Source organism: Siphateles boraxobius, unplaced genomic scaffold (assembly GCF_051911475.1).
Source record: "Siphateles boraxobius isolate OS27281-9 unplaced genomic scaffold, OSU_SipBor_1 66, whole genome shotgun sequence".
Classification (NCBI taxonomy): domain Eukaryota; kingdom Metazoa; phylum Chordata; class Actinopteri; order Cypriniformes; family Leuciscidae; genus Siphateles; species Siphateles boraxobius.
In genome coordinates, this window is record NW_027509193.1 from 5,917,358 (window position 1) to 5,939,196 (window position 21,839).

General features: G+C 40.0%; 1 protein-coding gene across 1 annotated transcript in view; it reads right to left on the minus strand.

Annotated features, from left to right (window-relative positions):
• The window catches only part of sdk2a (sidekick cell adhesion molecule 2a), a 158,463-nt gene that overhangs the window by 7,549 nt on the left and 129,075 nt on the right, over nt 1-21,839 (minus strand). Inside the window, exons 22-43 of the mRNA XM_077211803.1 lie at nt 21,312-21,433; nt 21,105-21,214; nt 19,357-19,507; nt 17,107-17,344; nt 16,262-16,377; nt 15,984-16,173; nt 15,806-15,904; nt 14,800-14,994; nt 14,517-14,718; nt 14,316-14,419; nt 13,991-14,061; nt 13,743-13,878; nt 12,846-12,902; nt 11,795-11,896; nt 11,396-11,511; nt 9,840-10,026; nt 8,033-8,170; nt 6,534-6,695; nt 6,305-6,430; nt 6,057-6,221; nt 5,821-5,961; nt 4,322-4,466 (exon numbers count right to left, since the gene is read on the minus strand). Of these exons, the coding sequence (XP_077067918.1) occupies nt 4,322-4,466; nt 5,821-5,961; nt 6,057-6,221; nt 6,305-6,430; nt 6,534-6,695; nt 8,033-8,170; nt 9,840-10,026; nt 11,396-11,511; nt 11,795-11,896; nt 12,846-12,902; nt 13,743-13,878; nt 13,991-14,061; nt 14,316-14,419; nt 14,517-14,718; nt 14,800-14,994; nt 15,806-15,904; nt 15,984-16,173; nt 16,262-16,377; nt 17,107-17,344; nt 19,357-19,507; nt 21,105-21,214; nt 21,312-21,433 (3,073 nt within the window). The remainder of the gene's footprint in view (nt 1-4,321; nt 4,467-5,820; nt 5,962-6,056; nt 6,222-6,304; nt 6,431-6,533; nt 6,696-8,032; nt 8,171-9,839; nt 10,027-11,395; nt 11,512-11,794; nt 11,897-12,845; nt 12,903-13,742; nt 13,879-13,990; nt 14,062-14,315; nt 14,420-14,516; nt 14,719-14,799; nt 14,995-15,805; nt 15,905-15,983; nt 16,174-16,261; nt 16,378-17,106; nt 17,345-19,356; nt 19,508-21,104; nt 21,215-21,311; nt 21,434-21,839) is intronic.

The following is a 21,839-nucleotide window of genomic DNA, read 5'->3' on the forward strand; positions in this document are numbered from 1 at the left end:
TTGGTGACTTTATCCAGTATTTCTTTGTGAAAGTGACAGACTACTACATTAATGCGAATCTGCAATATTGTGCTTTTCAGCCAGGTCTGCAACCTCCTCAGATCACTGAAGCTCCTCTCTGCTTCAGCAGAGGTGGTAGGATCAACCATAAGTAGTCGAACAAGTGCTTCTACTTGGTTGAAAAGTCCACGGACTTCAGGCAACTGATTCCAAAGAATAGTTGTGACCTCTGAAGTGGTTGTGTATGAGTTTTGGAGCTTAAACATGTTCAGCTGCACCTTCAGTGACCTTTGGTTTAATTCAGGATTTAATTCTGGTCCACCACAGCAGTGTCTATATCCCCAGTTAGGGGGATTTTGGTTGGATGGTGGATGTGGGGCGTGGTTATGGGCTCAATATTTAGCTTGGTAATCATCTCTGTTGCATGGATGTATATCTCCTGGAACTTCTCCTAATTTCTCTTTGCCCTCAGGGTGGTCCTTACACAATCTGGTGCAGAGAGCATACCAGATACTGTTTCTGTCCGTGTGCAATTAAGGCACTCCAACTCTTGGATTACTTCATTGGCCATCATGAGCCCTAAAACTGTGGTACTTTTTCCAAACCTCTCCAGCAACCCTCTTGCTGTCACACCAGTGTTTGAGGCATCTGTTTGGGCCATGTCCTCTAAGCTGAGTAGCACAGACTCATACCGACGTAGCACAGACCAGATTCCTGGAGTCCCGGTCGTCCATCTTGTTTGACAGAAGGGTTGCAGGTTGCTAACAGTCTCTGATGCTGCAGTTGCAATATTCACAAATTTTGTTTTGTATTTGCCTGACATTTTGTACAGACAGCCAAGCTTGTGGACCCAATCCAGGGCATCATATGTCAGTGATGACGCTGGACAAGCAGCTTGGTTTACCAGATTTGCACAGTGGGCGCCACAGAGTACATACAAAGCCAGTGGCTGCATCTCCGTTATCCTGGCCTGCGCTCCCTTTCTGTTGCCTGACATGTTCGCTGCTCCATCATATGTTTGTCCACGCAGACCAAACAGTGGAAGATTCAAGCGCAACAAAACATCTGTGGCAACTTTTGCTAGGTTTTCCCCAGTTGTGCATGAGACTCGGAAAACACCAAGAAGACCTTGTGAGGGACCAAATCATGGTCTACATACCTGACACACATGGCTTCCTGTTCAGATCCTTCAATGTCCTGTGTTCCATCAATAATAATGGAATATTGGAGGAGAGGCAGCATGTGAATTGAGCTAATAATTTCCCTTATTAAACTGTTTGCAAATAGATTTAAAATTTCATTCTGGATTTTGAGGGACTTGTAATCATGTTTTCTTGTTGACAGCAAATTCTCTAAGCCAGGGTCAACTTCACATCTTGCTTTCAGTAACTGGTTTAAGTTACCCTCTTCAGTTGCATGGCCCCTAGGAGCAGCTTCATGGCGTGCCAAGAGCTGTACAGAGCCCGCAACTGTACAGAGATTCCTGTTGCTGTGCAGCTTTGGCTGAAGATAACTGGACATCTACTGGTTTTGTTTTTTGGAAGTGGGTAGTGACAGCAACTTTGTGTGCATTGCTTCGGACATGTTCTGCAAATTTTTGAGTTGCCTTTGTCCAGTTTTGACAAATGTTGGATCTGCATTATTGCCCAAATTTGATGTTTCATGCCCAAAAGCTTGAGCACGGAAAAAAACACAGGATTCCATTGAATCCTGGACTGTAGTGGAGCCAAGGAAATTCATGGTACCACTTTTCTTGGAACCTTAGCATTTGTTGATGAGCTGCTGCACTGCTGCAATGAGCTCTGGGTTAGCCTGGTTGGGTTCAGCTTCCTGCTTGCTCACCTGCACTTCTTCGCTTGCTCCTGTTCCCTCACTCTCCTATGAAATATAAAAATGTGCTAGTGTTTCTGACATGACATAATTAAGATAAATTACCTGACCCTTTACATAGCACATACCTGCAACTCTAATCTGCGTCTCCCTGTCTCACCCTCCCTGTCTTTAAGCAGCTTCACCTTATCTGTTCTCTGATATGAAAGCATGGCACAAATAAAAATAAACAAAAGTTCGTCACAACTGAAACTATATTATAACGGTCAACAAAAAAATATCAGGGCCCGGCTCTTTGTTTCTCTCCCAACACACAAGTGAACAGGTAAATAATGTTAAACCACACCCATGTGATGATGTAACCATGTTAACAAAATATTCTAAACAAATAAAAACACACACTTTGGCACCTACAAGAAGAACATTTCATTTGATAGTATTCAAACTGTATTCACTACTTATCATGTACACGTCTTCCCTTTTATCACCTACAAATCAAAATCACCCCGGCCTTTCATACAGCACATAACCTACCTGTAACGTTGTGCTGCTACTGCTTCTCCCTGTATCACCCTCTCTGTTCTGAAGCAGCTCCACCTCATCTGTGCTCTGATATGAAAACGACTGAGTTATATTGAGTCCACTAGCGTAGACAGAAAAGAGTCTCTGAATCTGCATCCGAAAAACTGGGTGTGCCACATTTATTCTCAGATTAATGTGCAAAAAACCCTGACTCTGCGTATCACTACCTTTACAGAATAGACTGGGCTGATGTGTACAACTATACTCAGGCTCCCCACATAACCATAATACTATATAAAATATAGGCCAACTCAGGGCTCGACATTAAGCCTTTTCAGGTGCTTGTCCTTCAAACAAGAAAATCGGTCATTCACTTGTCCATGTAAAAATAATTGCTTGTCCAGAAATGTTTTTGTTTTTTTTGTTGTAAATATAATTTATTCTCTCATCAGTGTTCAGTCAACTTTGACGTATTTAAATCTGCATATTTATGATATGTTAACCTTTATAAAGGGCATTTTCCCCTAATCGTTTTAAATATATGCTTAATCTTTCATTTTAAATTCTTAAATTTGATCAATAAATTAAATTAGAATAATAAGACACTATATGGCTGTTACCAATCAAATTAAATAATGTATACTGAACAATTACAACTGCATTAAATAATGTTATGAGATTGTTTTAAATATGTTTTGAATATGCAAATATGAAATATTGTAAAGAAAGATACTTTTAAACACGAAACTAAACCACCAGTAGGTAACTCACTCTTAATGAGTGAGTCATTGAGTCATTTATTCAAACGATTTGTTCAAACTGCTGATTCGTTCAGCAATTAGGCATTTATTTATTAATGGGTCATTGAATCTTTGACAACTGATTCATTCAAAACGCTGATTCATTCAGTAATGAAAACAGAGAGGTGTTATGGTTCTGCAGTGATCTTTGTTTGGAATTATTTTTGCTGCTGGAATAGAAGAAAAACAGTCAATATAGCGTCTAAATGTAACTTAATATTAATTTCTTGTTTATTGAACTGTCATATGAAATCGGTGTCACATTTTCAATAGTGATGGTATTCAGCACTCTTGGTCGTGTGATGTTGCTTAACTGTATCATATGTTATAAATATAAAAACTCCACATGAATTTTTACCGCTGTATGTTCAATGAGTTTCTGTGTGAGCTGTTCTCATTTGTTTTCATTTCTTCTCATGATGCGCGAGCCTCAACAGCACCTTGTCACCATCAGACCTTCAGCGGCTGTTTGCGGATTGGTTTAAATTAATAAATATTGTGAGTGAACAACAACAGCCCAAGTTTAGAAAACATTTATTATTAAGACTGTAAAAAATATTTCTGCATCTATTTTTAGGTGTCGCCTATGATTGAGGATAACATTAAACTAGCAGCCAGAGTCTGCTTGTCATATATTGCTGACAGAAAATGCTGTGGTTTAAAGTGGACTCATTTTCATGGTTCACAGAATGTTCTAGGCAACATTAAATGTTTAGCTAACAGTCTGAAGTTACCTAGCAACAGTGTGTTAACGTTAGTCAGTCAAGTTAGGCTAGCATCAACAGGTGTAGACAGAAAATATGATTATCCTGACCTGAGCTAATTTACTGAATCAACCATCTCACATCTGCTTTCTTTTTTTTCATCCATGAATACATTAAAGTCATCTGTTGCTGGCGTTTCATGACTGACTGCGAAACCGGCTGCTCAGTAGAACTTTCAGTGCGTTTTAACTATTTTTAGAGTGTGCACGCAACGTTCCTGGACGCAGACGCGCGCATCGACACAGGCAGGCTGTCTGCTCGGTCCTGCTCCTCCGTGGCGATGACGGCGCGCTGTTAAAAAATCATAACAAACAAATTTGAAAGTGGGGGGGACATGTCCCCAGTGGAAATTACGCCCCTGTGTATACAATGGATGGAAATCAAGTTTCATGCATGAATACTAACCGGGTGTAGATTCCGTTCTTACGGCAGAAGGAATTTTTGACAGAGAGTCGACGGTTGTTGAGCTCCAGGGCAGGGAAGCGTCCTTCATCCAGCCGCACCATCTCTCCATGGGATAGGGGCAGAGATGTGCAGTTCGAGTGTGCACCTACAGACAGAAGACAAGAAGACAATCTATGAGGATCATGACCACTGTGGCGGCAATCACATCACATCTATACATCCTAAATTCAACTGACTATATAACTACACATGGATAAAAAACATAAAAACTTCATCGTATTTTTATGTAAATACATATCTCACTGGATCAAACAACCTTTTGGGCCTACCAGCCCAGATCTCGAATGGCTACTCTCTAGTGTTATGGCTCTGGGTTTGGCATTGTTGTGTACTTGACCATGGCAGCTAGGCAAGTCAAATCTCACTTAGTCATCCAGCACACATCTTCTTAAGTCAGAAGACCTCTGATCTCAAAGGCTCAGAGTCTTACTGAAGTGTGATTTCATGGAGGTGAGAGAGCGGTGACCTCTCCGCCTAGATGGACAGTGTGATCTCCCACCTTGCAGAACGTCTGGCCTCACTTGATTTCAGTTAAACAAACCGGCACCAATAGATCAGGACCGAACGGGGGCCAAGCGGGTGGGGAGTATCTTGAGAGAAGCCCTTTGTGTCCTACACAAACACTTCCCTTGTGCTACTCACACATCCACAACCCTGTTGACTGACCCTGGCACACCACTAAACGCTGACCGAGCTCAGAGGCCGCCATGTGAGAATCCCTCCCACTCTCAAAGATCACGCAACTCGACCTCCCCAGAACTCTGAACAGAAAGATGCAACATGCATGGAGCCCACAGTCAGTAGGAATAAATGCACTTGTTTTCTTTAATCAATCCAACTGCAAATAAAGAGTTAGGTCAGTCATAAAGACTTGCTCTTTTTTAACAAACCAAGCCGACAACAACGTTCTGCCGTCAACAACATCGGGCAGATTTTGAACGTCTGACAGCCCAGATTTGCAGTGTGTTCAACACCGTCACCCCTAGTTGCCACAGCTTTAAGGGTTTGTGGTCCAGTCTGCAACTGGCAAAACCACTGAGTTTTGTTTGGAACTACCTCAAGAATAGTGAGAAAAGATTTGACGGTCACTTTCTTTCCCTAGGTGAGAGAAGGCATTAGATGATGAGTGATGTAATTTAGCTTGAGGCAGTAGACCGCCTCCCTCCGAGGCAGCAACATGAGTCAGCAATCATTTTGATAGTAACGACCACAACCAAATGAAGCAAACACACACTGCTATTGATTCTTTGTGCATCTCTCAAGTGGAAAATCACTTTTTCCCAGAGCACTATGGCGATGCCCACCAGTTTTGGGAAAATAAAGCTTATATTGAGTCCATCTCACTTTAGTCACGCGAGTCAGCAAAAAGAGACAGGGCAATCAGGGTAAGTGAGAGAGATTATGGATCTGTTTTGAGTGTTTTTAGCTCATCAACCCACCTGAGTCTGTTTTCTTGGTGTATTTTTTGCTCTGGCCTCGTATGATGAGGATGAAGATAAGCAGAAGGATGAAAATGAGGCCCACGAGAGCAATAACCACCAGAAACCACCATTCCTCATAAAAGGGGGAGACCTTTTGGGCTGGTAAAAATGAGAAAAGAAGCAGAAAAATGGGTTTCAACAATGAAACACAAAACCGCTTAGGCTTCCTGGCATGCTTGTTCAAGTTTACTCACCTGATATTGAAGGAGAAGGGGCACTTGGAGAACCGTAGCCATAGTCATTCACCGCGATGACACGGAAGTCATAGGTGACCCCTTCTCTGAGAGTATCCAGGTTAAGAGTGTACGATGACACCTCTTTAGGAATGTCTTTGATTAGAATATCCCACAGTCCTTCATCTGTTGGTTGTGAGATGCCATTATTCCCTACGTAATGACCTTAAATGCTGTGTTTCTATCCTATTTCTGTTTCTTCAACTCACCAGATGGTCTTGCCTCTATAACATAGCGTGAGATGGGAGCACGGCCGGGGTCACCGCTGGACCAGTGGAGAGTGAGGGCCGAGCCGTAACGAGAGATAAACGGCTCTCCCGGAGGCCCCGGAGCACCTGTATAACAAAATAGAGGTCAATAAGATGCAATGAAATTATGCGCTTTAGATTTATTGGTGTAACAAAATAGCAAATTGGGCTAAATTTGAGGCAACAAGACCTTCTCCAGGGCCAGTGGTGATGTTGGCCTGGACTTCTGGTCCATAGGTAAGGGTTTTAGCACGGATGCGGAAGTTGTAGGTCGCTCCGTCTGCCAGATCCTTGATTTTCATCCACAAGGGGGCGCTGCCCTTCACATCCACTGTGACAATCTTACTGACACCTGAAGTGTGAGGAGAGGAGTCTGTAGAGGAAACACTCAAACTCTAGATACCATGCTAGTGTGAAACACTAACAATGACACATACAAAAACTCACAGCTTGCACTGTGGCACTGTATTGACAATTCAAAGGTTTTTTATTTTATTTTATTTTTTTACTTCTTTACAAAAACATTCAACAAATTGTATTGGCTCCAAACCTTTAAATGGGAGTGTGCAGTAATAGAATTACATGAAAAAATGTCTGGTCATATACTTTTTTCCTAATGTTGGTTAAGAAAATTAATACTTTTTACACCTCTAAAATTAAGGTTTCAAAATGTTCCATTGGCTTATATTGATAGAATGTTCAGCATTAATCTATCTGCCAGTCATGATGACTCATCTTAATATTAGTATACTGAAAAAATATTGCTTTTCTTTCCTATATACATTTGCATACTGACTTGTGACTGGTCTTGTCTTTCGTTTAGCCGTTCTGTCAGTTCTGTTCTGTTCTGTTTTACCATTTATAGCCACCTTCATGTTGCACAGTGACTATAGCTACAGTACGTTATGAATACTATGCAAATTTATGCAGGAGTATCCAGATTTTCTGTATGCATAACATACCCATGATCTTCCACGTTTGCTAAAGCAGGCAGCTACAGTGTTTACTGTATTCAGAATGTTCACAGTATTCCCGAACATGGCATGTGTTGATAATCGAGTGTGTAGACGACAGAAAACAAGATATGCTCTCAGTGTCACTAAAAGGCAAGGTGTACCTGATTCAGCATTCAATTTACGCAGAAGTAAAGGCTAAAACCTGTGCTTAAATAACACTCTGTTGCTTTGCAAGCACTGATTTTGCTTTCAGAATTTTACACTTAAATTCACATATACGTGTGAACACAGCGAGAGGTCATGCTCTAGGGGTTAACCTAACAGAGAAAGTTGGGCTTTTTTCTTTGAAGAGTATTCTTCAGATATTCTGCCCTTGGTAAACAGCAGCCCAACATCTGGTCCACCCCCCCGAAGCCTTGACCACTCTGGAGCCATTATTGAACCACAGTAATTCCCTATCTGATCCCAATTATGGTGGAATTTGGCCAATGCACCACACTTCACAATTTTTTAACCACGCCTTGCTCAATAACAGGGCAAATGGAGGGAAACTTCACAGAGGAATGCCATTCATTACACGACAAAAAGAAACCTCATTTGGAGAGCAAATTTCAGACATTTGTAAGTTTAAAAAAGCATGACAGGCTTAAAATGGTGTAAATCAGCTGCTGACGGAAAGCTACCTCAATAATTTGCTCAGCCAAAAGCTTTTAGTGTGGTGTAGTTTTCTCACCATCCACAGGCGTGCAGGGCTCGTAGACCACCCGGTATCCCTCCACGATGCCATTGGGCTGCTTGGGCTCGCCCCAGGACATGTTGACTGAGGTAGTGGTGAGTTCACTAAAGTGGATAAAACTGGGAGCGCTTGGAGCTGTGGAGTAAAAGAGCTCTCATTAAACATCTAACACACAGTTTCATGCATTATGATTGTTTGATATCCATAGATCTAGTCAGGGCCCCAAATGAATGCTTGCCAGAGTAAAATAAATTAAGTTACCAACCAAACGCGAGTAAAAATGGAAATAAAACCGTAATTAACTGTAACTTTATTAAGAACTGGAACATAATACGTGGTTTAATTTAAATTTTCTACTTAAGTCAAAATCTGTCTTTTAGAAAAAAGCGTATAACAGCTGTTAACTTAGCTGTTATCAAGATTTTATCAAGGACGTTTGTTTTCTTAAAAAATACATTTGTGGAATTTTCTTGACCTTAAGCTACCGAAACGAAAGCAATGGAAACAAAAAACAATAAGTCTACACGTTATTTTTAACAGGTAAAATGTTACACAAAAACTGATATTAGCCTGTATTTGATGTATAATGTAAAAAAGTTTTTCAATTATCATACACTATACTATAGCATTCAAAAGTTTGGGATTGGGATTTTTCAATGATTTCTATTTTAATATATTTTAAAATGTAATTTATTCCTGAGATGTCTGTATTTTCAGCATCATTACTCCAGGCTTCAGTGTCACATGATCCTTCAGAGATCTGTCTAATATGATGATTTGCTGCTCAAGAAACATTTCTGATAATTATTTTCAGTTTAAAAACAGTAGTATTTTTTTTTGTGGACACCGTATACAGTATATACTTTTTTTCAGGATTCTGATAAATAGAAAGTTCAAAAGAACAGTATTTATTTGAAATATACATCTATTTCAATCTATTACAAATGTCTTTATACTGTAGTCCTTTTTGATTAATTTAATTAATGCATCCTTGGTGAATACTTTTTTTTTAACTGACATCATTATATACACTATATAATGAAAGTTGTCAATAATGCTGAGAAGAAATATTTCTTTACTTTTATTTATAGTGTATTATTTATTATATTTCCTCAATTCACCCACTATTTGGCAGGGGTGTCAAAATATATTCTTGATCCTGGACACAGCTAGATTTTTTTAAAAACCTAAAAAAGTACTTTTCAGCACATGTATATTTAAGCACTCTTCTGCTGTTAGAGGTCAGGGTAATGTTGCAGTAATTCAAGGAGTTAGTTTGCCCTCCGGAAGATTGGCACAGAGACTTGAGTTGGCTCATCTCCCAGTGTCTTAGTGTAAGCTGAGCCAAGATTCAGTCTCTCCTGTACTGTTCTCATTGTTAATTCCTCACTACACTGTCACAGTCTTTAAGGAAGCGGAAAAGGCTGAATTAACTTTTCTCAATCGCTTGGAACACAGTTCTTCTTAAGCTGACCTGCCAAAAAACACTTCCTCAATATGTGGCCCATTTTCTCAAACCCAGTTCCCAGCTCCCGGTCCTAAACGAACTGTCATGAGCTTCCGTTGCAACTGACTACCCCCCAAGATTTAGAGACAGCTCATCTCCTTCAAAATCGTACACCATAGTCCTCATGCAATCCATATGATGTGATCCATCCAATTGAAAATTAATAACCTTTCCAGCAGGGAACTTTGGGAAAACAGTGGGATCAAAGATCTAGAACATTCTCCCAAAGCGGGTTAAGCATGAAGGTCACTTCACTGGTTGTTGATTGATGTATTTTGCATTGAGTCCCATGGTCACCTGCTTGCTGAGTGCGCCCTCTGGTGGGCAGCGAGCGCGGGCCGTCCCCTGCCGCGTTGAAGGCAGCCACGCTGATCATGTAGGTGGTGTAGCCAGTCAAGTTCTTGAGCTTCACGCTCAGCTCCGGCAGGAAGAGAGTGCGGAGTCGCTCAGTCTCATTCTGCAGCTGAAACTCCCAATAATAAATCTAGCAAGACAAATCGCACAAATTAATAACTTCAGAATTCGTCATTCAGATGGGCTATTAAGCTTAATATTTTAGAGCAGCAGTCCTCAAACTTTTCAGACCAAGTCTGATTAAATCAGTCTATCAGGCTAAGGATCTAATAGTCACCTAGTTATTATTCTATACTAACAGAATAGAATAAAAGCCTATTTGTGCAAGAATGCGGGCTTGTCTTGGGGCCTATTCTGACCAAGAACGATAACTATAAAGGTAATGGTAATTATATTAGTGTCCAAACCAATGCACAATAACGTTGTTTATTAGAACCTCAAGCTTGTTTAAGTCAGGTGCATTCTGTTTGCTTGTCAGAGTTTTTATTGTTAATCAGCTGGAAAAAATTTTTTTTCTGAAAGTGACTTTCCTATTCTCATTGAATTAGAATGGTTATTAAAACTTTATAGTTAGAATTATCATTAAAGTTATTGTCCTTGGTGTGAATGGGCATTTAGAGCATCTAATTAGGCCTATCACTGTCTAGTACTTATTCAAATTGTAACAAGAAACATAAAAAAAATTAACACTATTTTAAGGCCATCCCTCACTCAAATTTCCATCCAATAAAATATTTTAGATCTTGGCATAACTAGAAAGATGTATATTCAGTATTTATATATATATATATATATATATATATATATATATACAAAAAAAAATGCAATGCAGTTTTAAAACAATTCTCTATCAGAATGTGTGTGTGTGTGTGTGTGTGTGTGTGTGTGTGTGTGTGTGTGTGTGTGTGTGTGTGTGTGTGTGTGTGTGTGTGTGTGTGTATATAGTCACTAGAGCAGTACTCACACTATCAGTAATGTTAATGTAATAGAACAGCAGAGTCCTCACCACCACAGAAGAACATTATAATTGGATTAATATTCTCAAGCATTTTTTTTTTCTCCAGCTGATGAACGATAAAAACAATGACAGCCAATCAGATTTAGACCTCGAGCATTTAAAGTGGAAGACAACAAACTGCAGCGCACGCAGAGCCATATTGTGGGCTGGTGTGGACGCTTCTATAGTTATCATTATAGGTATAATTTTTTGGAATGAACGGGCCTCAACAGTATATCAGCTTTGTCAGGTCACACTCGTCTTTCATCCCTCACTAAACTCACATTATTGATTTAGCCAATGGAGCGTTGTTGACTATGTCATATCAAATAAGCAATAATTTGTTTGCTTTTTCGAACTGAGGGACGATCCAGAATTATTTTCTCTGGTAACTGACAGCATTTCCACAGTTGTGTTGCACACCATCAGGGGACGCTCAAAGAACCACTGTTTTAGTTTTGAATTGATCTTTGAATTGCTGAAGCACACTGAAGTGTCATACCTTATAGCCTTGAATATCCCCATTCTGGGCCTCCACTGGAGGAGGGTCCCATGTGACATCAAGCTGAGTGGCTGTTGAGGACTGGATAGCAACATTCTGCGGTGGAGCGGTGGGCACTGATGAGGATGGACAACGAGAGAGAGAGAGAGAGAGAGAGAGAGAGAGAGAGAGAGAGAGAGAGAGAGAGAGAGAGAGAGAGAGAGAGAGAGAGAGAGAGAGAGAGAGAGAGAGAGAGAGAGAGAGAGAGAGAGAGAGAGAGAGAGAGAGAGAGAATGATCAAACCAGACTGACTGATTTATTAGACTCTATACTGACTGACAGCACTACTGCATGTTTTATTAGACGGTGAAATCAATAATATTGACTGAGAGCATCAAGGAGGAATACTTGTGTCCTTACCCGCCTCTCCCACAAACACTTCCTGTGGCGAGCTGGTGGGCCCCTCCCCTACCGCATTATACACGCTCAGTCGGATCTCGTAGCGCTTGTGTTTATTCAGATCTGAACAATGGAAAAAAAGTGCACACCCTATTCAATATTGCATGATAAAACCTTAAGTGGTGCTAAAACATAATGATCCCGTTCCAATGAAGTGAGAAGTTGTTAGGAAAAGCCAATGACAGTGTGGAGAGAAATGGGCACAGTCAGACGTGAGAAGAAAGACAAATGAGACTGGGCTCTCGTGTGAGCAAATAAACGAGGTGTGAGAAAGAGTCGCTACCGGAGTTCAGAGATTAAATTTGGCAGGATGAGGGAGTGGATAACTGGAAAGCAGTGTTGGGGAGTAACTAACCAAAAGTAACGATGCTGCTAACTTAACTATGTTCTTTAGTATAATCAGAGTAACTTTTCCAGTAATAAGCTAGTGACTCCTGATTAATCTTAGTGAATTGGTTCATTCAGTTGTTTTATTTAAAAGAACTGGTGCGAAAAAGAGAATGATTGACAGATTTGAGTCCCTGTGTGAATATCTAATTTGTATGAATATGCATAAAAATATCCTTAATAATATGAATCATCAACAATATAAATTCAATTTTAAAATGATACATTCATATTTCAATATAAACAATAATATACAATTTAATGTAATAAGCATGTATGAAGTAATATTCACAAATAATAATATTTAAAATTAATATTAAAAAGAACTTAATTAAGAACATAATATAATATTTTAAAAGCTCCAAAATGCTTTTGATCAATTTAATGCATCCTGGCTGAATTAAAGTATTAATTTATATAAAAAAATAAAAACATCCCAAACCTTTGAACGGTTATATAGCTTCATTGCAATTGTATTGGTAGTTTAGCTAACTGTTTATATGATGGTTTGACTGCAGTTGAACTACTTCAGATATGAACAGCTTGAAGTAGCTTCCCCAACACTGGTATATATGATGACGATAGAAACACTGATGAAAGAGCAAGAGCGAATCTCAGGACTTACTGTCCAGCTCGTATTGGGTAAGTGAGGATTCGGTCAGGTTCCTCACACTGTACGGGGCTGAGGACGGTTGAGTGGAGGGGAGAGGATGGCAGCGAGCAAGATCAAAGGTAAAGAGGGAGAGAGATAAAGAGAAAGTAAGAGAAAGAGAGAAAAAAGAGCTGGATTAGCGCATTAGCTCATGCTAGCAGAAAGATAGGCAGCTCTACAGACTTTGCGAGAGAAACGAACTGCTCAGAAAACAATTAACTCAGCCCTCATAATTACAAAGCTTCAATTACATGCATGCTAATGACATGAGCCACCATAGAATGTGCAGTTACAGCGAAACACAAAACAGACGAGTTAGCATTTTGCTGAATTAGCTTATTATGTTCTTATATACATGTGATTGTGACACAAGTACTTTTTGATCAGCACAAACTCCCATTCAAATCCCATGGTTTAATGCCAATATGGCTTAGTTACAAGTTGTTTTTATTAAAATTTGTATGGACATTAACAAAGCTCCATAGTAGTATCATGTTTTTTGGACAAGAACCATGATGGTACTGTAGTAGTTTCCTGTGCTTTCTGTAGCTCAAACAATAGAGTATTGCATTAACAACACCAAGATCATGGGTTTGATTCTTAGGGAAAGTAAGAACTGATAAAATGTAAATGCAAGATATTCGAAGTATCAAGTACTATGTATTTTGATTCTTTGATGTACCTTGAAATATATGGTAATAATACAATGGTACATGAATATAATAATCAACTCATCATATTATACCATGACTGTACCATGGTACAAACTGTCTTTTATAAAGCTATTGTTACCACTGTAAGTTTTTGTGGATAACGGGGCTAGATAGACTAATCGTAATTTAGACTTGAGTGAGTTTATTTGAGACTTACCTGTGAGCTCAGCCCAGTTGCCTGGTGGGCTGTTCACTGTGCGCACTGTGAAGCTGCGTAGGCGATCGTAACGCAGTTCTCTGTAGCGTACTCGAAAACCAAGCAAAATGCCATTGATCTCCTCCTCGGGGGGTGGCTGGATGGGTTTGAACAGATTATGTAATTATCTTCTGTTTGTAAACACAACGTTCAACAACAGATAAAGACCTGTGATCCCTCTCAGAACAGCGTGATGAATCGGACCTCACCTTCCAGCGGACCAGCACAGATGTGGTGGTGTGCGGCGTCACAGAGAGGATTGTGGGAGCTTTGTCGGGAGCTAATGGAACACAAACAGACAGTTTGTTCAACTAATGATAGCGGAGCTGCAAAGACCCCGATAAGAGTCGAACAACCAAGAGTGAAATCCAGCTAATAGTGGTGGAACTGTTAGCAGCGTTCTGGTTACACGCCAAAGGTCAAACATGAGGTAACCCAGCAGTTTTTCCCCTTCACTGGCTGTTTCCAATTTTGGCCACATTATGATTCATCTCAGGCCTCGACAGCATTAAAGTGTTTCGCAGTTGCCCCTACCATCCTGTAGAGTGGTGATTGCCTCGCTCTCCTTGCTGTACTCGCTGTCCCCAATATCATTAGTGGCTTTCACTCTGAACTGGTAAGAAGTGAAAGGCTTGAGCCTGCGAACAGGAAAAAATCTCAGTAGGACTACTGCGGTGCTACCAGTTTTGTCCTCTACGACCCTCAAAGTTTGACACAGGATCAATTCAGGCTTACCTGTCTATGACGTAAGAGGTGGCCTCGTGGTTGACTGATGCCGAGTGGACAGTCCAGTTGCTATCGGGCAGCTCTCTGTACTGGACTGTGTAGTATCGGATGGGTGACAGACCATCGCTGCCTGGTTCCCATGACAGCAGCACACTGCGGGCCAGGACCTCTTCCTGAGGCACAACGGGACGACTTGTGGGCTGTGGGCGTGCTGAGGGGAGATTAGATGAGTCGTTTTAACCAATGACGTAGTAAATAGCACCTGACCTTGTAAAGAGAGGTGAAGCAGTACCTCTCTTTTCTGTAGTGACCACCAGTGCCTCGGCCGCTTCTCCCCAGCCCTTTCGAGTCTGGGCTGTGAGGCGGAACACATAAACACTCTCTGGTTTCAGTCCAGCTGCTGTATACTGTCGCGCACTTGGGTTGAGCACGTCGACGATGGCGGAGGTAATAATGGAGGAGTTTCTCCGGTAAGCAATCTGATAGGCTAGATGAGAGAAAAAGTTAGTAGATTCTGAATTTGATTATCATGTAACTGGTCCTACAAGCACCTCTTCAAATGGGATTCAAACCAACGCCTACCAGAATGGGATGCGGACGCACTTACAAGGACACTAAAGACTACAGCCTCTAGCGTCTTGTAAGGTTGCCTTCACAGGTATATCTGTCAGCTAGCTTTTATTACACTCACTCCCTAAACCTCACTCCCATCCGGATCACGGCCCCAAAAAAACTACTCCTACCCACACTGCTCCGGGCGGGATTTGAGCTAGCATTAACCAGAATGGGAGGCAGATGCACTAACTTTATACTAGTTTGGTATTATTTCAGAGTAAGTCTTGTTTCTAGTCTTGTCAAAAGTCTTGTCAAAAGTACCGACACGGGAGAGTTGAAAGCAGGCGTCTATCAGCGGATCCGTCTATCAGTGGATATATTACTAGGGATCCGTTAATAGACACCTGCTTTCAAAAGCTCCCGTGTGTACTGTATCTTTGTAAGCGATCGGTGAAGACAACATGTTTTTCAAGTGTTGATCATTGTAGCCAATCACAGACATACATGTTTAGCGCGTCAACAAAATGGCCAATCAGAAACATATATGTTGAGCGCGTCAACACAATGGCCAATCAGAGGTGTTTAAGAATCTATTCAACAGCGCTCAAAATTCTAGAGGGAAATGCTAGTATTTCGGACATAAGTCGGACATAGATTTTTTTTTTACCCTGTGATCAAGGTTCAGTCTGACAAGTAACAATAGTAAAGGACTGCAAAAATCATATAGAGTGCACCCAATTTACCAAGGATGATGCCATTTGGCTGGGCAGGGGGCTGCCAGATCAGTCTCACTGAGGAAATCCTAACTTCAGGGAAAAGGATCCCGACTGGAGGCCCGGGTACTGTTAAAAAAAAAATATATATAACTAGCACAACATAAGCAAGATTAATAACTTATGGTGGTTGTTAAAAGACTCTCACCATCATCAAGTGTGCGCTCAAAGATGGGCGGAGAACTTGGCATGCCATCTCCTATACGGGTGAAGGAGAGAACCTGGATCTCATAAAGCACATACTTCCCAAGACCAGTGAGCTGAACACTGTAAGTGGTATTTCCCTCCACCGTCCAGAAACGCAGAGCTAACTCGGCATCCTTCTCCTTGTATACAACCTGAAATGAGGAGGAATAGACGCACCTTTTCACTACTGCAATGAACTCAAGGTTAATAAATCTAGTAGGAAGCCAGTTAACAATGTACCTTATAGCCCAAAATTAATCCATTGCGGTCAGTCTCTGGCACATCACCCCAGCGGACCAGGATGCTGCTGGAGGTGGTAGCAAAAGCTGAAACATTTGCAGGGCCACTGGAGGGGACTAACAAATGGAGAAAACATACAATTAACAACTGTAAGAGCGATCAGAGTTTCAAACGGGAACAGCGTGCATTTTGTCATTCATTGTACCTGTCACATGTTTACAAGATAAAGCATATGCCAATGCAGTCTGGTTACAATTCGGTACATAATTGTAAAAGCGTGTTTCCGACTGCGCTGCCAGCTCTTAATCAAACTGTGAATGACTGACAGTTTGACTGATGAGAAAATAACTTTTTCATTTTTCAATACTTGCATGAAACAAATAACGTTTTAATGGTCTAAGCAACGGAGAGCAAATGGAGGAAAATACCCCAGGGAGTGTCATATCTCTTCTAAAGTTTTAGATGAGATCTCAACAATCTCAAAAACTTGGATTTGCTAAGACACTAAAGTCTGAAATCAAAACTCAAATATGTCTCGTCAATTATCTGAGTTATACTATCCACAGTTATTTTATAGGTATATTCTCTTAGTGTATGCCAGCAATTGCCTCATCTATTTTTATTTCTCATAAGAATTTTAGGAGATACAAAGTTAGTTGAATCATAACTGCAAACTCCATTAAGAGTCCTGGGCAATAAAGGAACAATCTTTGAGCAATAAAGTGTTCCTGTGGGCAGGCATCATAATTAATTCAAAGGTCAGCATTGTTGTAAATGTATTTGAGAAGGTGCAAAAGAGCAAAAGCACAAGAGAGAGAGGAAAGAAAGCACAGCAGATTTCTCACCTGACTCTCTGGTTCTCCCGTGAACTGGCTGGCTCCACGGTCCTGGCCCGATGCCATTGAACGACTGCACCTTGACCTCGTATTCTGTCCACTCCTCCAGGTCTTCAATGGTAAACTCTCTCTCTTGCCTGTCAGGAATGATGTGGGACAGGACCCCAACCTTTGACCCCAGGCGTGAGTACTGCACTCGGTAGCCCACCAGCTCTGGATTGCCATTGTATTCCCATTCTGGCAGCGGCTAGAATACAGACACACTTGAATTTAGAAATTTTAATATCTTAGAATATTTATCACCACTCGACCAGGTCTTATCACCGTTAGGAAAATAAAATCACAAATCAAATCTCTTCAATACCCCAACTGTTTCTCCCTAAACAATGAGATGCAAATGGAGACTTCTGCTTAAGTTTCCAATTTTTATGATTTATCTCCCGAGTAGAAGACCCCAAGAATCTCACATATGTCTCTTCAGAAGAGACAATGGGTCTCATTCACTAACAATTTTAAGTATTTTCCAAAAAGATAATTAGTTTTTAACCTCTTTCTAATGTTAAAGCTGCCGTCGGCAACATTTTATTGATCATATTCAGTGAAATCGACACTATAATCCGACAGAACAACATAAAGTGGTTTTAGAAAAAAAACGAGCTTCTAACTCCACCTGGAGCGTGTTATTTGTTTTGCAAAAATCCACCACTCCCGGATCATTGGGTCCAATCAGCGCAGGGGGGTGTGAGATCTGACTGTCAATCACAGGTCGTGCACACACCACCCTTCGCGCACGTTACAATCACATGCACACGCCTGAAGTTCGCGCAGTAAGGAAGAGTGATGGCGGAAAAGATTCCAATTCCTCGGTTAACCTCAAGAGCTATGAGGTCAAAAATAACACAGGAAAAGAGAACACCTGCTGAAAAGAAAGAAAGCGACAGTGCCCGTAAATAAACCAGGATCAACATCGGATCGGCATTTGAAAGGTGGAGAGATTTACGTGATTTAATTGGGTTCAAGTTGGATGCAGAGCTTGCAACATTTCTTCTCGACAGGTAATTGTGCTTTATCAACCAGTTACTTTATTTCTTAGTGTTATGTTAGTAATCTAAGTATGTTTGCCCAAATGTGTTGGTATGGATAGCTAACGTTAGCACTTGTTGGGCAGGTTCGTTAGCTTTGTTTGCACTGAAATCTGTGTGAACGTAACGTTAGGTGGATAAACATGTCCAGATGAAGGGATAAAGTTCGGCTTTTTGGAAGAATCAATGCTACTCTTTCGTAATCTTTCTTACGAGAGTAAGAACAGTAGTAAAAGCTACTGTTATTGTATGTGCTATCTGACTAGCTCCAAATACTCCATGGTGTTGATGGATGCTGATGAGACGGGCACGTTCACAGAAAATCTGGTGCACACGCACTGACGAGCACGAACTCAGCCGACTGCAGCTTTAATGAATTTGGAGTATTCTAAATGAGGGATTGCATGCCCAAGGTCAGGTCAAGTCAAGTAACCTAGCACTTTTTACAATACAGATTGTTTAAAGCAGCTTTACAATGATAACAGGAAATAATGCAACAAAGTTTGTTTTGGTTGAACAGCAGCTCTAGAAGAAAATAGTGTCATTGTCCAGCTTAAGTAAGTTCAGTGTTGATTAATTTCTGTTGTAAAAAAGTTATTAATTTAGCTCATTTATCAATATGGTAGCCCCGGATAAAACAGATTTGAGAGACAAGTTTACAGTTTATGTCAAGTTTATGCTACAACCAGGGTTAGGTGCCTCTACATCAGTGTTATTCACCATAATTTCCCTCTGATTTTAGGGATAAGTTAATTATAGGGTTAGGTTTACGGGCAGGGATAGGGTTAGGACTAAGGTGAATTAGACCCAATGTCTGAAAACGTCCTCACATTTGCGGAGATACAAAAGTAAAGTTGAGATACCAACAGTTCTCATTCATTTCTTTCAAGATGTAATTATCAGAACTTTCCGAATTAATAACATAGTCTCATATGTGTGTGTCTACTTTAATTTCTCCATAGTAATTGGGAGTAGGAAGCAATAAGAAACATTGAAATAAGTTGCTACTTAAATATAATGGACTGGGACCTTTATTAATTCTCCAAAGCTATATGAACAAGCAAACACTGATCAATAAAATTTTCCTATGGGTGGAAATGCAATCTCCGGACTACTCAAAATAAAACCAATCTTTTACTCTTAAGCATATTGATCACATTCCAGAACGCATACGTACCACCCATCTGAGCCACAGGCTGGTCTCACTGGCTGTGCGGAGAGTGATGTTGGCTGGGGCGATGTCAGGAGGAGCCTGTAGGGTCTGGATCTTCCTGGATGGCTGGCTGGGTGGGCTTGTGCCTACTATATTCACCTGCCTCATTCGAAACCTAAAATCAAACGGCAAGTTATAACGCAGCCAACAGACACCGTATATGGGCCATTCTACAGAATTGGTGCAAACTGTGGTCCCACAACCAAAAAACACATTTAAAAATCTTACAAAGTACATTTAGAAAACACAAGTATTCAAATCTTAGATGTTTACTTAGATTCTTCTATTATCTATTGAATCCCACTATAATATTGAAAATATCAGGAAGCTTAATAAATATTACATCATAATTTATGGGTACTTTCAATTGGGAGGTGGCTGTCTCGAACCTTAACCCTTAAATTTCAACACATGAAAATGATATCGAAATAATTTTAGCATTTTTTTCCATTGATGTCTTTAAAAATATCTTATTGATTTTTTTTAAAGTAAAAAAAAATATATATTTTTTTCTTTATAAATAATGAAATTTTATGTAAAAAATTTTTTCCAAGTTGTCACGTCACTACCGAAACAGTGTATGTTTAAGTCCATTGGCTGAGACTGATTTTGACTATACCCCTACATTTTTTATCAGAAAATATTCCTGTGTCCCTCTCTCTCATAGCTGCATAGTGAGTAGATACAGTAGGTCCCATATTTTTGAGGTAAATGTGTTCAAAAGTCTGAAAATCTGTGTGTAACTTAAAGGAACGTCACTACCAAACACATTTTTTCTGCAATTAAGCAAACTTTTTTTGATGTTATTCCATAAATTGAATTTTTATGTGTGAATAACTGTTAAGAACTGTGCTAGCTAACCGTGTGCTTATTGGCATCTTTGAGCTAGGCTCAAAAGTATCGAAAATTTTCACTACCGAAACAGTCACGACCGAAACATGGTGAAGTTTCGGTTGTGACATCATTGTTTTTTGGGGTGTTTTTCGATTAAATTTAATTTTTATGTGTGTGTACAACTGTTCAAAACTGTTCTAGCTAACCATGTGCTGATTAGCATTTTTGAACTAGACTTAAAATTATCCCTAGTATTGTCACTACCGAAACAGTCATGTTGTGACAGGACAAGATGTTACGATAGTGTTTGGTTCAATGTATATTCAAATGAAAGAATCCTTAACTTTGAAATCAGTATGATTAACTGTAAGCCTTTTACAAAGAAAGATTGGATTCAAAATACGCAAATCTCATAAATTACAACTGAAATATTGTTAAAATTTTAATGGTTCTTGATTTACTTGTGAAAACTTTTTAATAAAATAGCAAGAAATATATTTACAAGGCAGATTTAAACAAAATCATAATAGGTCAATATAACCCTTGTTAATAAATTATATATTATCGTGTTTTGGTAGTGAACAATTTGGGGAGAGGAAAAATATTCCTCTCCCCTTTCTGAAAATACAAATGTTCAGAAATATTTTCAAAAAATACAAATTTTCTGAAATATTCCTCTCCCCTTTCTGAAGATACAATATGAGAATTAATTGCACAATTACTAAAAACGTGTACCTTGGATATTATACAATTTGCATACATATAATATTTGTGGGAAAAGAGAAAGTTTTTTCAAGACATTTCCAACTCTGACTTTGAACCAAATCTGTAGAATAGCCCAGTATATCTCAGATTTCAACATGTCGCATGTGATGAACCTGTAGTATGTGTAGGGGTTCAGGCCCAGGACCTCAAGGGACCGTGCATCAGGCTCATTGGCTAACTGATGGGCCATGACCCACTCCTCATTTTCTCCGATAACACCGATCTGAACATGCAACAAAGGAAAGAGAGAGATCAGTGATGGCTAATAAAAAAGGTGACAGCTTGAGGTAAATTCTCAACGTAAATTTGTTCTGAACTACCTGAGCCTCTACCAGCCAGCGTGAGATAGATGTTTTGCCATCATAGCCTGGTTTGAACTGCAGGGTAACTGAACGTGGGCTGATGTTGGAGATGGCGATGTTGGTAGGAGGTCCAGGCATCTCTATGGGAACGGGAGCAATGAAAAATGCAAGATGAATGGTAGAAATGGCTCAGTGGGTAAAATAAAAGGCCTTGGAACAATATTATTGCCATTCACTTGCAATACCTCCTTCTGAATTAAAAAATGAAGCAAGTCAGACCATACAGAACAATATGCAAAAGACTTTTACATTCCATCCTCAGCCTTGTGTTCGGCGGGGAAAAATGCATTCAGAATCAAAGTGAGACACACATTGTCCTTATTTGCATGACACATTTCTGTCTGCCATCATTTAATTTTTGCATGCAGAAGCAGAAGCTTTCAAATTAGCATCATGGAGAACAAAAAGTGAGACAAGATAGGTTTGATTTAAAAACAGTGTGATCCATCCAGCATACCGATGCTTCATTATAAGCATCTAAAGAGG